General features: G+C 38.9%; 1 protein-coding gene across 3 annotated transcripts in view; it reads right to left on the bottom strand.

Annotated features, from left to right (window-relative positions):
* DPP10 (dipeptidyl peptidase like 10) overlaps positions 1 to 19,902 on the bottom strand; it is a 433,982-nt gene that overhangs the window by 116,858 nt on the left and 297,222 nt on the right. For all 3 annotated transcript variants that reach the window (XM_064717808.1, XM_064717810.1, XM_064717807.1), the window contains exon 4: positions 10,710 to 10,804. In XM_064717808.1, the coding sequence (XP_064573878.1) occupies positions 10,710 to 10,804 (95 nt within the window). The remainder of the gene's footprint in view (positions 1 to 10,709; positions 10,805 to 19,902) is intronic.

Genomic DNA, 19,902 nt, shown 5'->3' with positions numbered 1-19,902 from the left:
AACTATAACCAAGTCATTCCCAAAGAATGAAGAAAGACACTTTGGTTGGAATGATTAAAGGAGAGATTCATCATCAGGCTGGCCTTAAAGATAATATGTAATAAAAAGAATAGGTGTGCACTACATCTTTACTGCTTTTCTTTTAACACCACATATACAAACATTTTTCAAAACAACTTGAACCACAGCAAAAGTCTTAAAATAAAGAAAATTCTTAGTAGAGAGAAAAGTGAAACATAAGGTAACATTATAAAACTAATAATGGTTTACATCCACTCAAGACTACATGACACCCAATTGAATTCAAGATTGTAATTTCATCAAGGGGTAATGTTGATGTCAGTTGATGTCAGAAATAAGTTAATGAAGCTACTGCATGAGAAAGATAAGAATGTGCTTTAAAGGGCACTGAAGGAAGTAATTTTAAATTAATCTCAAGACATCTATTTGCAGAATGAAAGGAAAAGGAAGAAATGAAAAATGCAGATAAGAATAGAAAAAAAATAGGACACCAAAAAAATAATAGAATCAGAAAACATAAAATGAAAACAAATAAAAACAGCTATGTAAGACAAGATCTATCCACTATTGGATTTCTTAAGGATCCTGTTCTGCTTAGCTTAATCCCACCACTAAACTAATGAATTCAACAGGGGTTTAAAGGTACACAAGCAGGCAGTCACAAACTATTACATTCAGAGTAGCTAAGGAGCTATACCTGGAAAAAAAGAGCTTCCAATAAACTGAAAAGATGCTATATTTTGGTATACATATTACACGCAGTTTCCTAAGGTTCTAATATAGTTAGAATCAAGCTATCCAAAAAAACTAAAGGGAAAAATATTTTTGAAGATATTCTCTATGATTCAGCAGCATAACAGAATCAAAAGTCAGAAGATAATTCTGCAGTCTTGAGAAAGAAGGGAAAAAAAAAAAGACAACACACCTTAAACCATCCTTCTGTATCTGCAAAGTATCCAGAACAGAGTTCTACTGTGCCCGAATTTGCTTTTAGGAGTTAATCATCTTTAAGCAGAGACCATGTTAATCTGTGAGTAACTTTCCCATCTCCTGGCACTTCACTGAAAATATTTTCAGATGTGAAATTTATCTTCTTTCTAGCAGTTTATTAATTATTGCCTCAGTACTTCAGCGTTTAGCACTGCACAACCCAGGCAACTTTCTAAATTCACTCCCAGGGAGTGCAGCTCCTACCAGTTCACACATTTAGCAAGAGCCTCATTCCCTGATGGAGCCACCGCAAAGGCAATGAGGGTGTTCCTGCAGCACCTGAGCAGCTCAGCTGCAAGCCATTGGCACTGCCAGGCAATGCCAGCAAGAGCTACTTGCATATTCAAGTACAGAGTGTTGTGGATTTTAGATTTAAAGTCTTTTGAATCCCACTAACCTTGTTTATTCAGCTTACACTCGCCTGCACACTTTTATTTGCCTCCAGATACGAGGTGTAAATTCAATGCAAAAAATGATGGTAATGAGATTTGAGAAAAATAGTTTTCTTTTTGTTAGCATAATGGCATAATTATTGGTAAAAGGAGTATAAAGCTGTGTTATACCAGCAGAAATCTTGTGCTCATTGCCAAAGATGATAGCAACGCTGATTTCTTTAAATTATCATAAAAATATTATTAGCCCTTTTATATAAGCTTGATTTACAATCAAGCCTTTAATAAAATAGATATTTAATTCTAATAGAATTGCAGAGAGATTTAAGTGACTTGAAGTGATAACAATTTCCTTAAAATTCTGGTTTTGAAGGGGTTTTTTTTTGGTAAAGACAAGCACAATTTTGGCAGTTAATTCACAAACACCTACTTATATGCACAGAAGAAACCTTTACAGATTAAAAGCAGAAAATTAAATCACCTGAGTCATTCCTCCTGCAAGTAAACTCAAGATCTGTGAGTCACTAAAACAAAAGACAGATTTCTTTTTTTTTTCCCCCTTTTCAAACATGTCTAAGGGATTTCATCAACCAACAGCTGTCTGACCCCATGGCTGAGGAGATTAGACCAGCTGGTGAAGGGCTTAAAATAAAGTTTCAGTTCTTGCTGCAGGAGATGAGATGTATGCCACACAAACCTTTGGGAGAGCATCTATTGGGCCAGTTTCTACAGAGGTTAGACAGATTCATTCATTAAAAAGAAACTTGAGAGGACTCTGACCCCAAGGGTTTATTCTCTTCTCAGGAGAACACATTTCTGAGTTTAAAAGGAAGTGTTGGGAAATACCACATTGGAAATACACTAGGAATTAAAAACCCTCAGGTGTCTTGTTATCTGGAGGATGGCTGTTCCACAGGTCTGCATATCCCCAATTTCTCAAGCTTCTTGCTTTGTCAGGAGTTATGTAGCCTTCATTAAGGAAAACAGACCTAAATGCTGCCCAATGTGACTATAACCCTATGGGCTTGCTGTGCTTGATCTCTAAGAAATGGAATTTGGACAAATAAGCTCTAAAACTGGGAAAAACAGAGCTGCCTAATTAGGCAGAGTCCAGGGATGCAGAAGCAGGGCTGGCTTCCCTCTGCATCCCTGCTCACTATCAGCACTTGGGGACTGGGGCAGTCCAACCCTGTGCACTCCATGCACACCCTAATCCCTTTCCAAAGGCAGAATGAAGTTAAAAGGGAAGGGAGTTTCCTTGTTTGCCTTTATCCAGACCCATCAAGAGTTGAAATCCCTGTGAAAAACATCAGCTCCATGCAACCAGAAAACACTTGAACTGCAGAAATTGCTGTAATCCTTGAATTGGTTACAGTCCACACTACTGCATAATTCTGAGACAAAATAAATGTAGGATTTTTTAACACATGTGTACTGTCTTCCCTGCTTAATTCACACACCTGTCAGCCACTTTTCCTATATTGCTGTATTTGACATAATTTCACTTTTTCAGACATAAATGGTCCTTATCCCTGATCTTTCATTCCTCACTCAACCAAATCTCCCACTGACTGTAAAATCAGGTCTAGCCATATGAAACATTGTATTTCTAGGTTTCTTTGAAATACTTTCTGTGATAAGAGTTTTAATTCTTCTCCTGACAGTGATGCATGATGTGATGACCTCAGTGGTCTCACTGCCACCATAGCAGTAAAAGCCAAATCCAGGCAAAAAGACAGAATTTGAACAGACTTGTGTCCTTCAGCTTTCCAGTTTCATGCTCTCATCCACCTTTCAGGAATTGCTAAAATATAGTTTTGCATGGAAAAGAAGAAGTGGCTTTTCCCATCTTTACATATGGGTGATTAAAATGGAACATGGAATTCCAGTGGACAATATATTCCCAAGTTTGATTTCCAACGTCAAATTTCTTTCTTTTTCTAACTTTTTATGTATGTGTGTTTTCCTGTTAAAAATAACTGTTATGATGGTGTTTAAGAGAAATTTTAGGCTTGGTTCAGGCTCTGCATCCTCAGCAAGGGCCTCTAGTATCAGCTCTTTTTATTTCTCCTGTTTTCTTAAACCCTAGCTCTGAGCTCCTGATGTACTGGTGACTCTCTTCATCTTTCACATACTATAAAATTTTGAGGCTACTGGTTTTGTGGATTTTAACTACTATGACATTTAAATCAGTGCCTTATTCATAATCTTTCAAAAACATGGTAAAGAGCAAACAGATGAAGTTATCTGTAATACAGTCTAGCCGTGAGTTATAAAAATATTTTTGTAACATGTACACTTTACAGTCTTCTTTTTCCATATTTTCAGTTGGATGATTTTAAGCGAGATAATATATCACAGTTAAAACTGATTTAAAGAAATGTTCACTGTTGTGGAGTCTGCTTAATTGTCTGGTTTGGGTTTTTTCCTTTAGGTTTACCCCTCCTGCTGTTTCAGTTTTTTGTGCTTCTATTTTCCCCAGAAACTTTCATCTTCCACACTCCTGTTATTCTCCTTCTCCAGCTTTTTAGTGCTCCCTTAACACACATTTAGGCTTTATATTTTTTTTATTGTTATTTTTCATCCAGAATGAAATATTTTAAGACCTTCAGGAATTTTGCTTTAGATCTTGGTGGCAACCAGGAAATTATACATCTCTTTATTGCACATCTACATCTGTATCAGAAATTTAAGTTGATGGTGTAGTGGAATCTCAGGGGATGGGGGTTCATCAGGATTCACAGGTATCCAGCTCCACTTATCAGACAGGCATTGGCCAAATGGCATAAAAGGAGTCAGGCAGGATGGAATTACAGGAGCTGCAGGAGGAGGAGAAGGCATTTGGGATGTCACAGTTCCCTTGGGAGGCACTGGCAGTCCAGGAACAATGGGATTCTCCTTCACTGCCACTGCTGTGACGGAAAGGAGAACATGGACCGTGAGAAAGCAGCAGAGACTGGAGCCCAGCAGAAGAGCAAGGCTGGAAACAGGGAACTTCTGAGAAAGACAGGTTGTAATTAGAAAAATGTGCTATAATTGGAATGATGAAAAATTTGGGTTTCCAAGGTTACGTTTCTTAATGCAGTGCTTCTTGTGTCACCTGAGTCGTTAATCTAGACCCAAAAATTCTGCAATGCCAGGTTTTGGAGCTGTTAACCTTCAGGTTTTCTGTCCAGTTTAAATGACAAATGTGCCTTAAAACCATGACCTCTGCTGACTTCTATGTTCTCAAAAACAGGAACCAAATTCCCCAAATCCACCTGGAACTGTGGGATATAAAAACAGACATGAACCAACTATGAGGTTTGCACCACCACCTCACTGATAGACAATAACCTCTAACCTGTCAATCACAGAAGTTTTTCCCTCTCCATTTGCCAGGACAATTGACATTGATAATTAACCCTTAACTATATCAAGGAACAATCTTACCAGGAATAGTACTTAGAGAAATCCCACAGAGTTGCCGTAACCTGATATTTTCACATTTTTTATAGTGAAACCTCCTTCTTGGACAAAACTTGGACAAAAATCAATGGCCACCACCTAACCAAACCATAGTGACTGAAAATCCTTCCATCTGTCAGGCTTTCCTACCCTGATGCACCAGTGGTGCACTGCAACAATAAACCCTTCCTCATAAAAACCCCTCTGCTGAAAAGGCTGTGCTGAGAGGGTTGTTGGACACCCAGAGGAGCATAGGAGAGTAGAGAGAATGTTACAATATTCATAATCACCTATTTACAACATGTGTGGGTCATTAAAATGTCCAGTGTTGCAACAACTGTTAATATTTATGTGGTTATATAATGTTATTTAAGGTATTTACTATTATTCACCCTTTCATTAATCTCTTATGCAAGGTTCTTAAAATACAAGCATGTAACCTACTCTTGTAATTAAATCTACATTAATCAACAAAAGAACTGTAATTGCATTATGATGCTGCACTGAGTTTCATATCAAAAGAGGAAGGTGGTGTGGTGGGGAGCACAAAACAAAACAAAAAAGGTATCCAAAGAAAGAGAACAAGCAGGGCTGTTTAGGAAGAACCCTCTGTAAAACACCACAAAAGAGTCCCTGCCAAAAGCTCTGCTCAGACTGAAGCTCTCATTCGCTGCAAGGCCTCCACAGGGCTGTCACAGCCTGACCCTGGTCCCTGAGCCAGGACTGCTCCTGCTCTGTCCCCTTCTGACACCAATAGCAGGCAGCAAGGCCCTTCCTGTCCATCTTTGTGTAAAAGATGGTTCTCAGTAACACAGCAACACAACAGGCTGCAGGGTGTGCTCCTCTAAAGCCTCTGGAAACAGGTTTGAAACTCAGCAGTAATTGTTTGCTGTGCACCATGAATGCAGCTTCCCTTTGAGCTTCAAAAGAGTTGTGGAAAGGCACAGAAATCAAAGGGCACAGCAAGTCAGGAATTACTGGGGGTTAGAAGAGTACAGCTGGACAGTTTTCACAAACTGAGAACAATTCCACTTGTATTGCCTGGTATTGAAAACAAATCAACAGATTCAAAATTTATCCCATCATGCACACTCCAAAGCCTGGAGGAGCCCCAGTGGATTCACTTGTGACAGAGGACCCTGAGTGTTTGTCAGGGTGTGTGCATGGAATCTGAATACAAGCACCACAAAAGCAGTGAAACTGAGGGCTAATAAAAGCCTTGCCACTTTCAAAATTATTGCAGCTTTTTAAAGACAGAGAAATGAAGGTAAAACTTCTGCAGGTTTCTTTCAGAAAATTCAACACGCTTGGAAAGTTCCATACCAGAATGTTCCCTACACACATTTTCTATCCTCTCTGTACTTGCTTTTTCTAGTAGATTTTGTGTTTGTAAAACAGGCTTGAGAAGCTGAGATAGAATAAAGAACCAGATGGACAACCTTCCCTGAGCTAAAAGATCCATGTGTATTGAAGTGAAGGGAGAAGACCCATCTTCATTGATCAGCATTGAGCTCCGGTTTATTGATTCAACCATTCACTTTTTATAACAGTGTTAATTAAACTCATACATATTGCAAAATCCGAGCTCATCATAGGTTACAGAGCAAACTCTAACCCCTCCTTTTGTTTTCAATACCTGTGATTTGTTTATTGAAACCAAGATTTGTGTTCTCACAACTTACTTTTACTTTCCCAAAACAGACAAAGATAGAATGTTCACCTGTTATGAGAAAACTGTCTGAGAACCCTGCTGTTTATAAAAATGTGCCTGAGAACCTAAGTTATTTACAGAAGCAGGCTTGGGAATTGCTGCTTTCAGCTGCCTTTTACTTTTCCATCAGCTGTATATTTTCATGGCCTTTTTTCCTTCAAGCCATGTCTGAGCAAAATTCTACAACACATGTGGTCCTGCATTGTCTCCTCTTCAGCTTGTGACTGGGCTGTGTGTGAACTGATAACCTGCTTTTACTGACCCTAAGGAACAGCTGATGGCAAAAGCATTCAACAAAATGCTTGCTAAACACTGAAATTTCTTAGCTAAATGTGGCATAATGCCACTGATTTTGGAAGTGTGAAGTGCAATAAAGTATTGCCAAATGCTGGTGGGTTGTCACTTAGGATCACAGTGATAGGCAGCCCAGGCAGATGATAGAGAACATATTGTAATCATGTATCGAGGCAGCGTCTCAAACACCAGGATGCCACGCAGTGATTAATGTCTAGGGCTTTTTCTGGCTCCTCTTCATAGGAGACTGGCCCAGCCTCCAGCTGTGAACATTTATATGCTGCTGGCTAAGGATATTAACTGTTTATTAGACAGCTGAAACAGGAGGGACTGCATGGATACAGTCAGAGGAAAATGTGTATTGGAAAACATCCTTAAATAATAACACTAAGAGATGTCAACAAATATTCTTTGTGCTTTGCAACCTATCCTTTTCACTTATGGCACTGGATTTGTTACCCATAACATTGCTTTGCTGATAGATTAATTATATAAAGGCCAGACTGTTTTACTAATTGATTACAGAAAAGGATTCCATTCCAGAAGAACATGAGAATTTCTTCTACTTCTAAATAAAATCTGATTATACTGGAAAAAACTACTTTAATTCAGGAACTTGGGATAGATACTTCCCCTGTGTAATAGAAGTGGGCATCCCAGAATGACAAAACACCAGCCTTTCTTCTCTCCAGGTGCATGACAATTATTAATGGTACTTTTAAAGGTTGGGGGATTTTATTATCTTTATAGATGTTAACATAGGGGTTTTTTTTAAATCTGCAGCCTGCTTTTTTGATGATACACCTACTCAGTGAGTACAGCAGATTCTCATTAGGGCTACCTGGCTCCTACACAATAAGCAACACAAAGAAGGATAAAAGGTGTGTACTTTGCAGGAGAGTGGCATTCTCTAGGATGCAAAAGAAGAGCCAGTGATCTGTGCCCAGTGGAAGATTGCTTCAGGGGCTGAGCAATGAGGGGAAAAAAGAAAATCTCCTCTGAGCTGCTGATTCAAACACAGTCCAATCAGGGGTGACAAAGAGTCATTACTTGCCCCTTTTCTCTGCACAAGGAGTTTATCACAGCAGTTCAATTCTCCATGGACAATTATCAACATTACTGAGAAAACCCTGCAATTTCTCTGGCTGCTTGAGCAAAGGCAAACAGGAAAGCAAATGCAGACTGAAATCAGACTAATAACTCCCATCAAAAGGTGACTCTTCCATGACTAAAACCCTTTGATAGGGAAGAATGAAGGAACTTGCATTGCCACTGCCTGTGTTGGATCTCTGCTGTATTTTTTATTAATCCAAGACATCTCTGCAGAGTCATTAAACCACCACCATTCTAATTATGCACCGATGATTAAGCAGATGTGACACTGAGCGAGGAAAATGTTTGATTAATGATCCAGGTGTCTAACTTTAGAAGATTACATTTAGCAGTGCAAATCTGGGGACAGTCAAGCTCAGAAGAACAGGAGAGCTTTTGATTTCAGCCTTTCTCTGTAATGTTATCCAGTTAGGATTGTTGGCCACCATGTCAGACAGCAGAACATTTCCCACTGTTCTCTTCCAAACATACAACAAACTTGCTGGGCCTTCTGCTCTGTTTTCAGCATTTTATTATCCTTCCTCCATGTGAATACTAATTACTGGAACTGACTATTTTTAAGTATAACACTCTCAACTTTTGGCTGTGTAAAGAGAGGAGGTCTGCAGGAAAAAAAAATACATGTAGGTTTGGTTTTTTTTTCACCCATAATTACTAAATGGTTGCTTGAATATCACATATTTTGGATCAGTTTCCCACACTTCTAATTAATAGCAGATATCTAGTGTCTAGAGCTGACTTGGTTTGTGTGAATTGAGGATAAATCAGTTCCATAAAAAGCCCAGGGAAGAACAACTTTGCAAAAAGAGGTGACACCCCCGGTGTGAAGCAGCCTGTCCTTCCCAGCCCATCATCACCTGGCAAGGCTGGGGTGGCATGATGGCCTGAAGAGCCTGTCATGCTGGCACCACACTCTGGAGCACAGGCCAGACACTTCCAGCCAGAAGTGCCTGGATTCCTCTGTGAGGAGACTCAGGCCTTGGCAGTAAAGTCAATTCTGCAGCCGGGGGTGCCCAAGCAGCTGCTCAAGCTCGAGGATGCACTGAAGGCACCACACAGGCCTGGCACAGGCCTGGCTGGCCAGGCATGGGCTCACACAGCCTTGGTAAATGGCTAACAGGGAAAGTGCTTCCTAATGCTTGAGGGTTTGTACTTTACAGACATTCAGCCTTCCACTGATGGCTGTTTTAGCTTTTTCATTTTTCAGATTCTGCACTGCTTTAGTGTGTAGTTCTGAGCTTCATATTAGGGGATAGTAAGCTCTCTTCACAGAGTAGGGAGACAAAACAATTCCTTCTCTAGCTGGGGACCAAGGACAAGTGACCCAAATTTCAGGCCCAAGAGCCTAAACAACAGTGGACTATAAATGGACAATTAACTCCAATATGCAAATGGACCACAACTTACTAAAGTAGGAGACCTCATGATCGGTAATCCATTTTTTGACCATTTTGGGTTCACCTTGGGTGCAGCCTTGGGTGGGCTCTTGTGCTGCCCAAGGTGGATCCATTGAGGCCCTTCAATAAACACCCACTTTATTCTTTACCTCCATCTAGGTCAGCCTTCACAAGGCATCGCCACCCAGTTTTAATTGTGTCTGACAGCCTTTTTTGGGCTAAGAGGTCCCCTGAGGCACATCCCAGCATATGGAAGGTGCAGCTCACAGAAGGGGAGTCACACACACACCCACCCATTAAAATAGAATTCTCTCCTCCATCCTTCTCCATCTTTACACTGACCTAGGAAATCAGCATCAAATTATTTCTACTGAAGTTCCACTCCCCTTTTTCTTGTTTGAGGAGTTAGAAGTAAAGGTTCTGCTCTCCTCTTTCTTGTTTGAGGAGTTAGAAGTAAAGGTCACCTGAGGCTTTATGCTTTGAAAAGAGGAATCTCTATCAGCAAAGGCCAGGAACAGACCAGGAATAAAATCAGCCTTTGCCAAAGAGCGCTGATGAAAGTGAATCATCCTTTTGAGTCTGCAGGTGTAAAAGATTTTATTAAATTAAAAGTACAGGGATTAACAATAACAGCCAGTGGTCTGCATGGAGTATTTATGAGGAGAGATTGACAAGCCACACAATTAGGCTGCAAAACCCTGATAAATGAGAATTACAGGGTGGAATGTAAGTGGTATCCCTGAGAATAACAGTGCCAAGCAAAGCAAAAGAAAATGCAGACTAAAGAATTAAAGTACTTCTCAGCAATTACTGCTAGTCAGAAACCATTCTTGACCCTTTGCTGGTCAAGAGGAATAATCCCCAATCATCTATTCAGCCATTAAAGCACAGAGAAACAACTAAACCAGAGATTAATATGACATTTTTCTTTCCATATTTATTTCTCTTAAGGAAAATATTCCTACGAATCTTGAACAATTTCCCTCTTTTCTAATAGTGAAAAACTCTCAACATTTAAGTAGCACTCCCACCTTTTATGAAACATGTTTTCCTGATAGGTAGATTCCCCAGAACATATGCCAAGCATGATCCATCCTTCAGATGGTCTGAACAAAGCACAACCAACAGCAAATCCTGCAACATCCTGGTTATTTACACATAAACCAACAAATAACTTCATTTAGAAATCATTCACTGACAGAGGAATAGATTATATTTTTCATTTATATGCAGGTTATAAACATCTCCTCTAACTTTTAGATATTGTACTCTCTCCCTCCCATAGCAAGAAAAAATGTTAGCAGACTTTCACTGGGAGAGAAGCAGATAATATATATTACTTACAAAAGTTGTGTTTTCCAGTAATAATGTAGTTGTATTTGTTTCTACATTCAGTTCAACAACGTGTCCATTCCTGGTTTTATACACCACTGCTGTATCTGCAATGACAAAGAAATGAGCAGTCAGCAAACACACTGACAATTTAATACCTCTGTAAAGAGAACCAGCAGGTTAAATTAATTACAGTATACTTATTACTACACACAAACAAGACAGTTTTGTTGATTTGCCTCATGAGCCTCAAAATTAGCAGTTTATACCCTATAGACTGCTCCCCTCATCCAACACATCTATGTTTTGGCCATATAGCAAAGTAAAGTTTTGCAAAAAACCAAAATATTTTGTTGAACATCATATTCACATCTCCTTAGAAGTGATTCCAACAAAACTTCTGTACTGGTCTGTATTTCTGGTGACTGGATGGACAAATTATGACTATTTTAAGACAGTCCATATTCTGTGTGATTCATGTTGGGCTGCAGAATACTGAATTTCCTTGTGACCTGAATGTTAGCAGTTCACACAAGCTAACACAAGCAAAGGAGGGTTAAAGCAAAGTAGGTTCACTTGAAAAACATTTAAAACATTGTGGGATGAACTGTTGCAACTTTTTCCACTCACTTGATTTATCATTTCTTTCATGAAAAAGAATCCAACACATGTCAAGGAAAAAAAAGAAATCTGTAATTAATTGGGATTTCTATGAAAAATACTTTGCATTTGCTTGTATCAAAACCTGCAAAATTACCAAGAAATACACAATTACTACATCAGCCTTGAGTTAAAAAAAAAGTTCCAAATTTTCCACTATTTGTTACAAGATTGGAGTGCTGATTCTCGCAGATTATTCAAAACCCACGTAAGAGATTTATACTTAATTAAATGAAACAGTTTTATTATAACAATATAAAAAGCATAAGAAAATTTCTAAATTAAGCCTAAAGGAAACACAAAAGAACTTCCCTGATCTTCAGTAATGTCTGAGAAATTCATTACAAATCCCTGAATTTTATGAAGTGGGAAGTCAACATGACTGGAGAAAAAGGTTATGCTATCATCAAAAAAAAAATGCTTTGCTTATTCAGAAAAATGTAGCTCTATTTTAATTGACTCCACAGCAACTCAAGATATCCAGCACTAGTGAATGTCCTCTGGTAGGTTCTGTAAAATTAATGAAGCATCATCTGAAGAACTTACTAAGCTATTTTAGGGCCATGGCTGGAAGTGGGGTGAGATTGATGGAGTTTAGGACAGGATTATTAGAGCTGCTGTTTAGGAAGGCAAACCAGATTGTGAATTGTGGAATTAAGAGCAGCTCATTTTAAAGAGAAAATATTTCCAATATTCATTTTGAATAAAAAGGAACAGCACTTCACAGACAGTTATTTGGTTTCAGGTTACCAATTACAGAACATGGCTGTTTCTGCAGCTTCCTTTAGGCTATTTTGCATTTACTCTTTTAGGAACCGCAGCATTGGAAATCTCCAATGACACTGGATCACAGTGTTGAGTTTTATAGAAAGAAATGAAGTTGTCTAAAGAGCTGTCCCTAGTTATGATTGAGCCATATTGTGAGAAATGGCATAAATAACCCAGGACACTGAACAGCAGTGCTCCAAACCATGCATTTTGACCCCATAGGTGACACTAATGTGCTAAAATCCAAATGAGTACAGAATGTTACTCCTTCGCATTTATCTACTCTCCTACATGTCATTTGCCAACAGGATTTATAGCACTGTGCCTCATTAACTAATCCTACCAAAAGAAACTCACTCAAAAAAGCACTTTCCCTTAAAATTCCTAAGTGGACCACAAAAAAAATACACAGTCCTAAGGCTCTTCTTGCAAGTCCTTCACAAGCTGTGAAACAACATTTGGAATGGCAAATACTGTGAGAGACACAATACAAGCCTTTGTTCTAAAGTTAGAAGAAAATTTACTCAATAAATCAGAACAGAAAACTGAGTCAGACCTCTTGAAAAACCAGGCTTTACTGGGCAGGAATTATACCTCTCTTTGAACTTGGATTCACTAGTTACCTCCTGAAGGGCAGAAATCAAATGAATGCTTGCAAAATGTATGGTGATTTGCAGGTAAAAGATTATACCAAAATCTCATGTAAACACAGAGCATAACAGTCTTCAAAAGTAATAATAGTAATTAATATGGAAGTAACATGCTAAACAATATTTTTTTCAGGTTGGGTAATGTGATAGCTGATGATCACACCACATGATGATTTTTTTCATTGATTGCTCAAATGTTAATTAAGAGCCATAAACACAGATTTGTTTTTTTTTTTTTTATTTTTGTTATCTAGAATCAGAAATTCTACAAAAGAAACCGATTCCAAGTCCTTAGCCTCATCCAGTTGCACAGCTGACGGATTTTTTATTTATTATCTTGGTGCCTTCACCAGAAGAAGGTTCAGAGACCTCTGACACTTCACAAAGACATTCAGAGAAGTGGAGTTCTTAATTCAAAGGAATTCTCATTTAATTTGAAACAAACAGTAGTACCATGTGAAAAGCTCTCAGCTGGGCACAAATTGCAGCCCTGAGGAGACATATTATTGATCTGAGGACATCACCAGAATAAAAAACATCCTGTCTTCAGCAAAGGAGAATGTGAGGAAGCCTCTGTAAAGATGTGCTATTGAGTCACCAGCCCTGGATGATGAACACAAAAACAGCTTTGAAAACAACTGATTGAAAATTTCCTGATTACAATAGTTCTCAAATTTCTGAAAAGTTTGGAAACTTGAGAGCAGTGAATAACTGATTCATTTATTCTGTTTTACTAAAACATGAATACAGACAACCAAGGCTCTGTATGTAAGCTATCCTGACATCAGTACCAAAGAAAATAATGGCACTATAAATCCAGGATTCTCCCCACAAAAATAATGGCTGGCAATATAATGAACACCTAACAGCACTTTACAGAACATAGATCTTGTTAAAAAAATTGAAAGTCCTATATTTGATAGAGGCCACTCTGCTGAAACTGTGTATTGGGTTTTCATCCAAGGTATTTGATTTATTTTATGACCTCCAAAGCTTACATTAAACAGAATTAATGGGAAACACATTAGGAGGATTAAAAACAGTATCACTAAAAAAATAAAGAGGTAGACAGGGTTATTATACACAACTATAACTGGAAGAATTGATTGAATGGAAGAATTGATTCCATCTTGATTTTGACCTTATTTCTAAAGCTGACTGAAAAGGAGTGGACACACACCCCTGCAGGACAACTTGATGCTCAACAGGTTCTCTACAACTTCTTTGGCTTTCACAAAGAATGCAACATTAAATAAAATATTAGATGAAAACAAACTCAAACAAAAATCTGGGATTGTCACAGCAGAAAAATTCACCTTAGTCAGCAAAATCCTCTTATAGAATTGTGCTAGCTGCAGAACCAACAGGAATTCATTGTGAAGCTAAATGTCCAAATTCCTATACTATTGTATGTTTTTAAAAGTAAATATTTTCATCATCTACCCTATCTCTAGGCAAAGAACATGGAATATACACTCTGCTGAAATGGTTAATCCATACATTTTAAATCACAGTTTGGATAGATATAAATATGGCTCTCAGTGACAGCACTATTACATAAATACAGCGCCATGATAATCTCAAGTATTTTTTTTTTAATAAAAGCAATATTTCTTATAAATAGCTTCACTAAGACTATTGTTTCTGGTTTAGGTTTAACACTGCTAAGGGTTTAGTTTAAGATCAGGGTATGAGTTGGCAGGAAATGCAGCCCTCTACTGTGCCTGACATAATATAAATTGTTCCTGGGAATGTCAAAGTACAGGCAAACTATCATAAGATGAAAAGAAATCAATGAAAAACTTTTCCTACTTGACAAGCAGCTTGACCCCCATCAATTTTGCAATAATTTCTTTCCCTCCATTTATTGAATTTACCCCCATTTATTGAATTGACAACATGCTACCACATCCTAAATGCTACAGAACTCCTTTGTTACTCACAGTTACACAAGGTATGTTCACATGAACCAAAAAAATAATCCAAGACCTTGTAAATGCCAATGAAAAATCCTGTGTTATTTTGGGGGAAAATGGAGTAACTTCCAGTCTTAAATACATCCCCATATTGCAAATCAATCCCTGAATTGTCCTAGTGCAAGAATTTGGGCCAGAGGGGCCTTTCATGATTTATCTTTGTGACAGCAGGACACTGAATGGTCGTGGCCTATTTGAAGAGCATAAACTCTAGTTTCATGTGTCACTGAAATTAAGCAATTAATCTTGTTATTTAAATGACACAGACTGAATTGAAAAGACACACTACCACACACTTTCAAACCTCTTGAATTTCAGTCCAGTGTTCTATTCACTTTCACATCTATATTGATCCTACTTTTATTAGTTTGAAGTCTTCCTCTTTTATTGGTGGAATTTTCATCATTAGACATGTATGTGACACAAAAAGCTCCAGGATGCTAATCACATTTATTCTTTTTCTGCCATGGAGTCTTCCTGTGTGCCCTAAGATGTTGACACATCTTGTTGTTCTATCTCTGTAATTCAGCAGCAAGTCAAGAGAAGAGAATTGTGTCCTTCATGCGAATGAGCAAAGGGGGTGTGAAATGTTTTGCTGTTTCTGCAGATCCCTAAATCTGGGATATTTTACAAGAGATTGCAGACCAATAGACATATGAGACATTATCAACCAAGTATTAAAAGTCTTCTGTGTTGTACTTGGAAAGATCCAAAAGCCTCAGGAACAAGTGGGGCTTCCTTGATGAAGTATGAAAGCAGGAATCCTGCCCTGGATGAATAAGAATTTATGAAAATACAGAGACCCATCACAGGCTCACTAAAGCCACAGGACTAAGAAGATTACTGAATCTGAGCCTCCACTATCCTGTGAATATTTCATCTAAGCTAGGCAAGACTTGCATTTCTACCTAGTCTATTCCATTCTCAGAGGTTTTAAGTGATGATTTTTGAGCTATGAATACACATTGAGTTATTCTTTAGCCTCACATAGACATCATGGCAGCCCAAGCTTATTATAAAACTAAAACCTGTAAATCTACATTGCCATCATGTTCACTGAGATTATTCACATTAATTTCTGCAGCTGCTGGCACTGACAAGGAGCAACAGAATTAACAAACTTTTGAGTTTAAAAAACCTGATTCTTACCAAATTTACAGTACAGTTAATGTATATTTTGTGTGCCAAACAAAATTTTGACAAAATATTTGCTAGATTTTTATTACTTGTTGATAATAAGGCTTATTTCATGGCAACTTGTGTGGATTGATCAATTTGAATGGAAACAGGCCATGACCAACTTGCTAGAACCTGGACTAAAAGTGGTTTAGAATTTACTAATACTGATATTGAATGGTTTGACAAAAAAACTGATTTATAAAGAAGGTGCACAGATTGCTAATTGCTGGTTATTTGCGCAGAGCACTGTAAATCTTAGCCTAAGCTAATTGTCCAAAGGAGATCAGCACTCAGGCAGTTTTCTGCATAGAAACCATTGGGTATTAAGGCAATTTATCAAACAGTCTTGAGAGAGCAAGTAGTTTCTAAAAAAGTGGAGGAAAGAGAAGGAAATAATTCAGGCAATGCTGAAAATCTGTTCCATAGTATCTGGAATAAGGAGGCCTCAGGGTAGTCTTCTGAAATTGCTGACAGTGTTAACCTGAAGATTGCTAATGCTTATTTTCCCACTGAAAATATTTACCAAGTTTTAGTTTGTTTAGCTAAAATTCTGCTTTGCAGCACAAACAGCAGCATTAGCAAGTCACAGTCCTCCTCTTCCTTACATTTCATGTTTTTTCAAATGCAAACATGCAAGAAGGTTGATACCTTGCAGTCAACACATATGTCAATCAGCCTTTGCTGTACACAGTATTATTAGAACTGCAGATGGCATTTCATCAAATTGATTATAGAAAATGTCATGCTAATTAAAATAGAGAATGCTTTCTGATTTAATAAACAGAGGGTGCTAGACAATTCTTTGTCTAATGAAGTGTTTACTAATTAAATAGTCATTTACAGAGATATTAGAGATACAGACCAAATTGCAATATGTTACTAAAGTCACGTGTCAGCTGAGCAAGATTTCCACCACTCTTCTAAAAGGTCAGGCTGTTAGTAATGCTCTCAAGGCAAAAATTATTCTGGACTAGTTTTATAATGCAATGTACTCTTGGAATGTACTCCTCCAGACAATCCTTTAGTATTTAAATTTCCTATTCAAAATAGCTTGCAAAGTTGTACACACAGGTAATTCCTGCTCTTTCTGATCCCTACTTCCTTTTCCCATCTATGCCCAGTGAAAACAAGCCAAAAACCAGACAGAGATCTTATGGTGCAGCAGCTACAGGAATGGAGTGGCACAGTGAGAGTAGCACCCTGCCAGGCACAAATTAATTAGCTCTGCTCTTCCTACCTTCTTGAACTTCAGAATGAAGTGCCCAGGCATGGACTGACCTAGAAAATTCAAATTTCCATCCATACTCAATGTATCTTCTTCTTTTCCTAATCTGGTCATTGGTTTGCAAAGCAAGTCAAGCTCAATTCATGCCAATTTTCAGTGGTCCCAGTTACTCTGGCATATTGATGTATGAAAATCTTAAACTCTGCTCAACAGCCAATATTCATTTATGAAATCCATTTCTTCCCTGTCATGCAGCTGCACAGGATTCATGCCTCAGTATCACACTATCCCCATGACCACTTCAGACAGAACAGAGGGACCAGACAGCTCCTGAATATTAACAAATCCACTGGGGGATTGATTTACAGGGAAAAAAAAGGAAAAAAAGAAACCAACAGTGAAATACATAGTGCAGTCAAGCCCAGCTTCTGGAGTTTGAAAGATGAGGAAACATTCGCTGCAGAGCTGTCGGAGGCAAGAAAGAGGACAGTGACCAGCAGCCACAGGTCATTATGTCTGTGACAAGCTCAGCTGGAGGAACATCACTGTCTGCTGCCTAAGCCACTTCTAGACACGTTGGAAAGGTGGAAACACAAGGGAATTACTGCACAAAGGCAACAAAGGTAGAGGCAGATAAATTGAAATGCAGGTGGCCACAGAGAATGCAGCTGAATAAAGGGGCTCTATCCAAACGTGTCCTGCAATCCAGGTGTGCTGTCAGCTCAGTTTTCACAGCAAAACTAAACCATATATTCCTCTATGTACTGCCATGATAATGGAAAGCTGTTCTAATTTAGAAATTTCCAAGTTTTTCCAGTAAGTTTATCAAACCAATCATAACTTAAGTTGTAACTGTCTGAGGGCTTTGGTCCTGCTATCCCTGGCACAGAGCAGCAACAGCTTGTGGAAGATGTTTCTTCTCCAGTCTTCCTGGATGAACAAATTGTCATGCACTTCTCTTCTGCTCCCCTGGTACTCTGCTTGGCAGAGAGCAGAGCACCTTTACATGGATCTACTCACTCAAAACTTGTCAAATCAAGGCTGCCCCAGCAGGGTCTGTCTCATTTTCTGTTTCAAGAGCACACTCAGAATAATACAGCTATGTCTGAGCTTTAGCTTTCCAAAATCACAATCTGCAAGCAAGATGTTGACATTGTTAATGGAGTTGTCTATCAGCTAAAAGAAGTTGAAAGAAAATAAGAGTTGTGCCATAATTATTCTCCTAGAAGAAGAATTAAGTCTCCCTCATTTTAGAACACAACTGGTCAAAGCACTACAAAGTAAATTAACAAAAATAAATGAAAATGCAAAGATCTAAGTGCATGCCAGCATAAATGGGAGGCAGTTATCTAACCCAAAGAGCAATGAGTTGATGGACTAAAGCACAAAATGTGACTTTTTTCTACCATTCCTCCCCATGCTTTCCCCATCCCACTATTCATAATGCAGAAATCTCCATCTGTATCTCTGTCATTACTTGGAGGAAAATGTCAGGGAAATTCATTCCCCCCCTTAAAGCAAAGCACTAAACATGATTTCTTTGTGTTAAAAGCTAGGATAATAGACTTCAGTCTATTAGTCCATTCCAATTTGTTTAAAATGCAATTAACAGTACATCAGCACCAAGAGAAGGGGAGGGGAAGTGGTTGCATTCATGACACAGCCTTCCTGCTAGGCCACATCACTGCTTGAGTACCACACAACTTTGGGTACCTACACTTTTCTTTAGCCATTCTTTATGTTAAAAAAAAGAGACAGAGGCTTCAAATTAGAGAAAATGAAAAGAAATTTTAAAGATGATGAGCGGTGAAACTTCTAACAACACTTTGGTTTTCCCATTCCCGGAGTTCACATTACACAGTAATGGTGAAACATCAAAGAGTGGTATTTTGCCAGCTCTAAAATTCTGACAAAACTCCTCAGTTTTCCCAACTACTTGGGGACATTTTTGCTCTCCTGCATTGCACCAAGGGCCATTACTGGGCCAGCTTGGCAATGGACCCAGACATCTGCTGTCCAAATAGCGTATACATCCCTAGACTACTGTGAAAATTAGGGAACAAATTCTCCGTTTCAGTCACATATCCTATTCCAGCCTCTTCCCCAGAGGGATAATAAAGTACCACAGTAGAGCAGCACTCCTCTGGCAGCGTTGGGAGCTGACCTTTCTGCTGGGCCAGGGCAGATGGAGCAGGGACAGCTCCGCGCTGGGGCCGGCAGCGCGGCCCAGGCCGGATTTCACACAGGCTGCTCAGCTGGCAAGGCTGCACTCTGGAGAGGACACTGATTGCAATGAAGGGAGATTTATATGCTTCTCTACTCCTACATAATCGCAAATCTCAAATAAAACAGAGTATTTCAGCTTGCAGTAGGAATGTGAACACCCTAAGCCTTCCAAACAATCACTCCTGAGGGCTCCCCATCGTCTCTATTTCTGCAGTGCTCCAGATGAAACTGGCATTTCCTAGAAAAGCCCAACAAGTGAGAAAATTAAAATTCAGTGGCTATGAAGATATCCCAGTAAAAGGGCAGTGTCTGGAGCAGCCACAGGGCTGCAGTTTCCTCACTCCCTTTAGTCCCCATGAGGGAATATCAGCAAGCTGACTCAGGCAGAGCTGGTGGCTCAGTGCCCAGCACCACACTCAGACATGAAAACATCATAGCTCTGATACCCACATGGCCCTAGGACTGTCCTTAACAAGCTCTAACCCAGCTCCTGGGAGGCTGGCACACCCAGCAAAGCACAT

Source organism: Zonotrichia leucophrys, chromosome 7, assembly GCF_028769735.1.
Source record: "Zonotrichia leucophrys gambelii isolate GWCS_2022_RI chromosome 7, RI_Zleu_2.0, whole genome shotgun sequence".
Classification (NCBI taxonomy): Eukaryota; Metazoa; Chordata; class Aves; order Passeriformes; family Passerellidae; genus Zonotrichia; species Zonotrichia leucophrys.
Note: the sequence above shows the minus strand (reverse complement) of the source record. Positions and strands in the feature narration are given on the sequence as shown.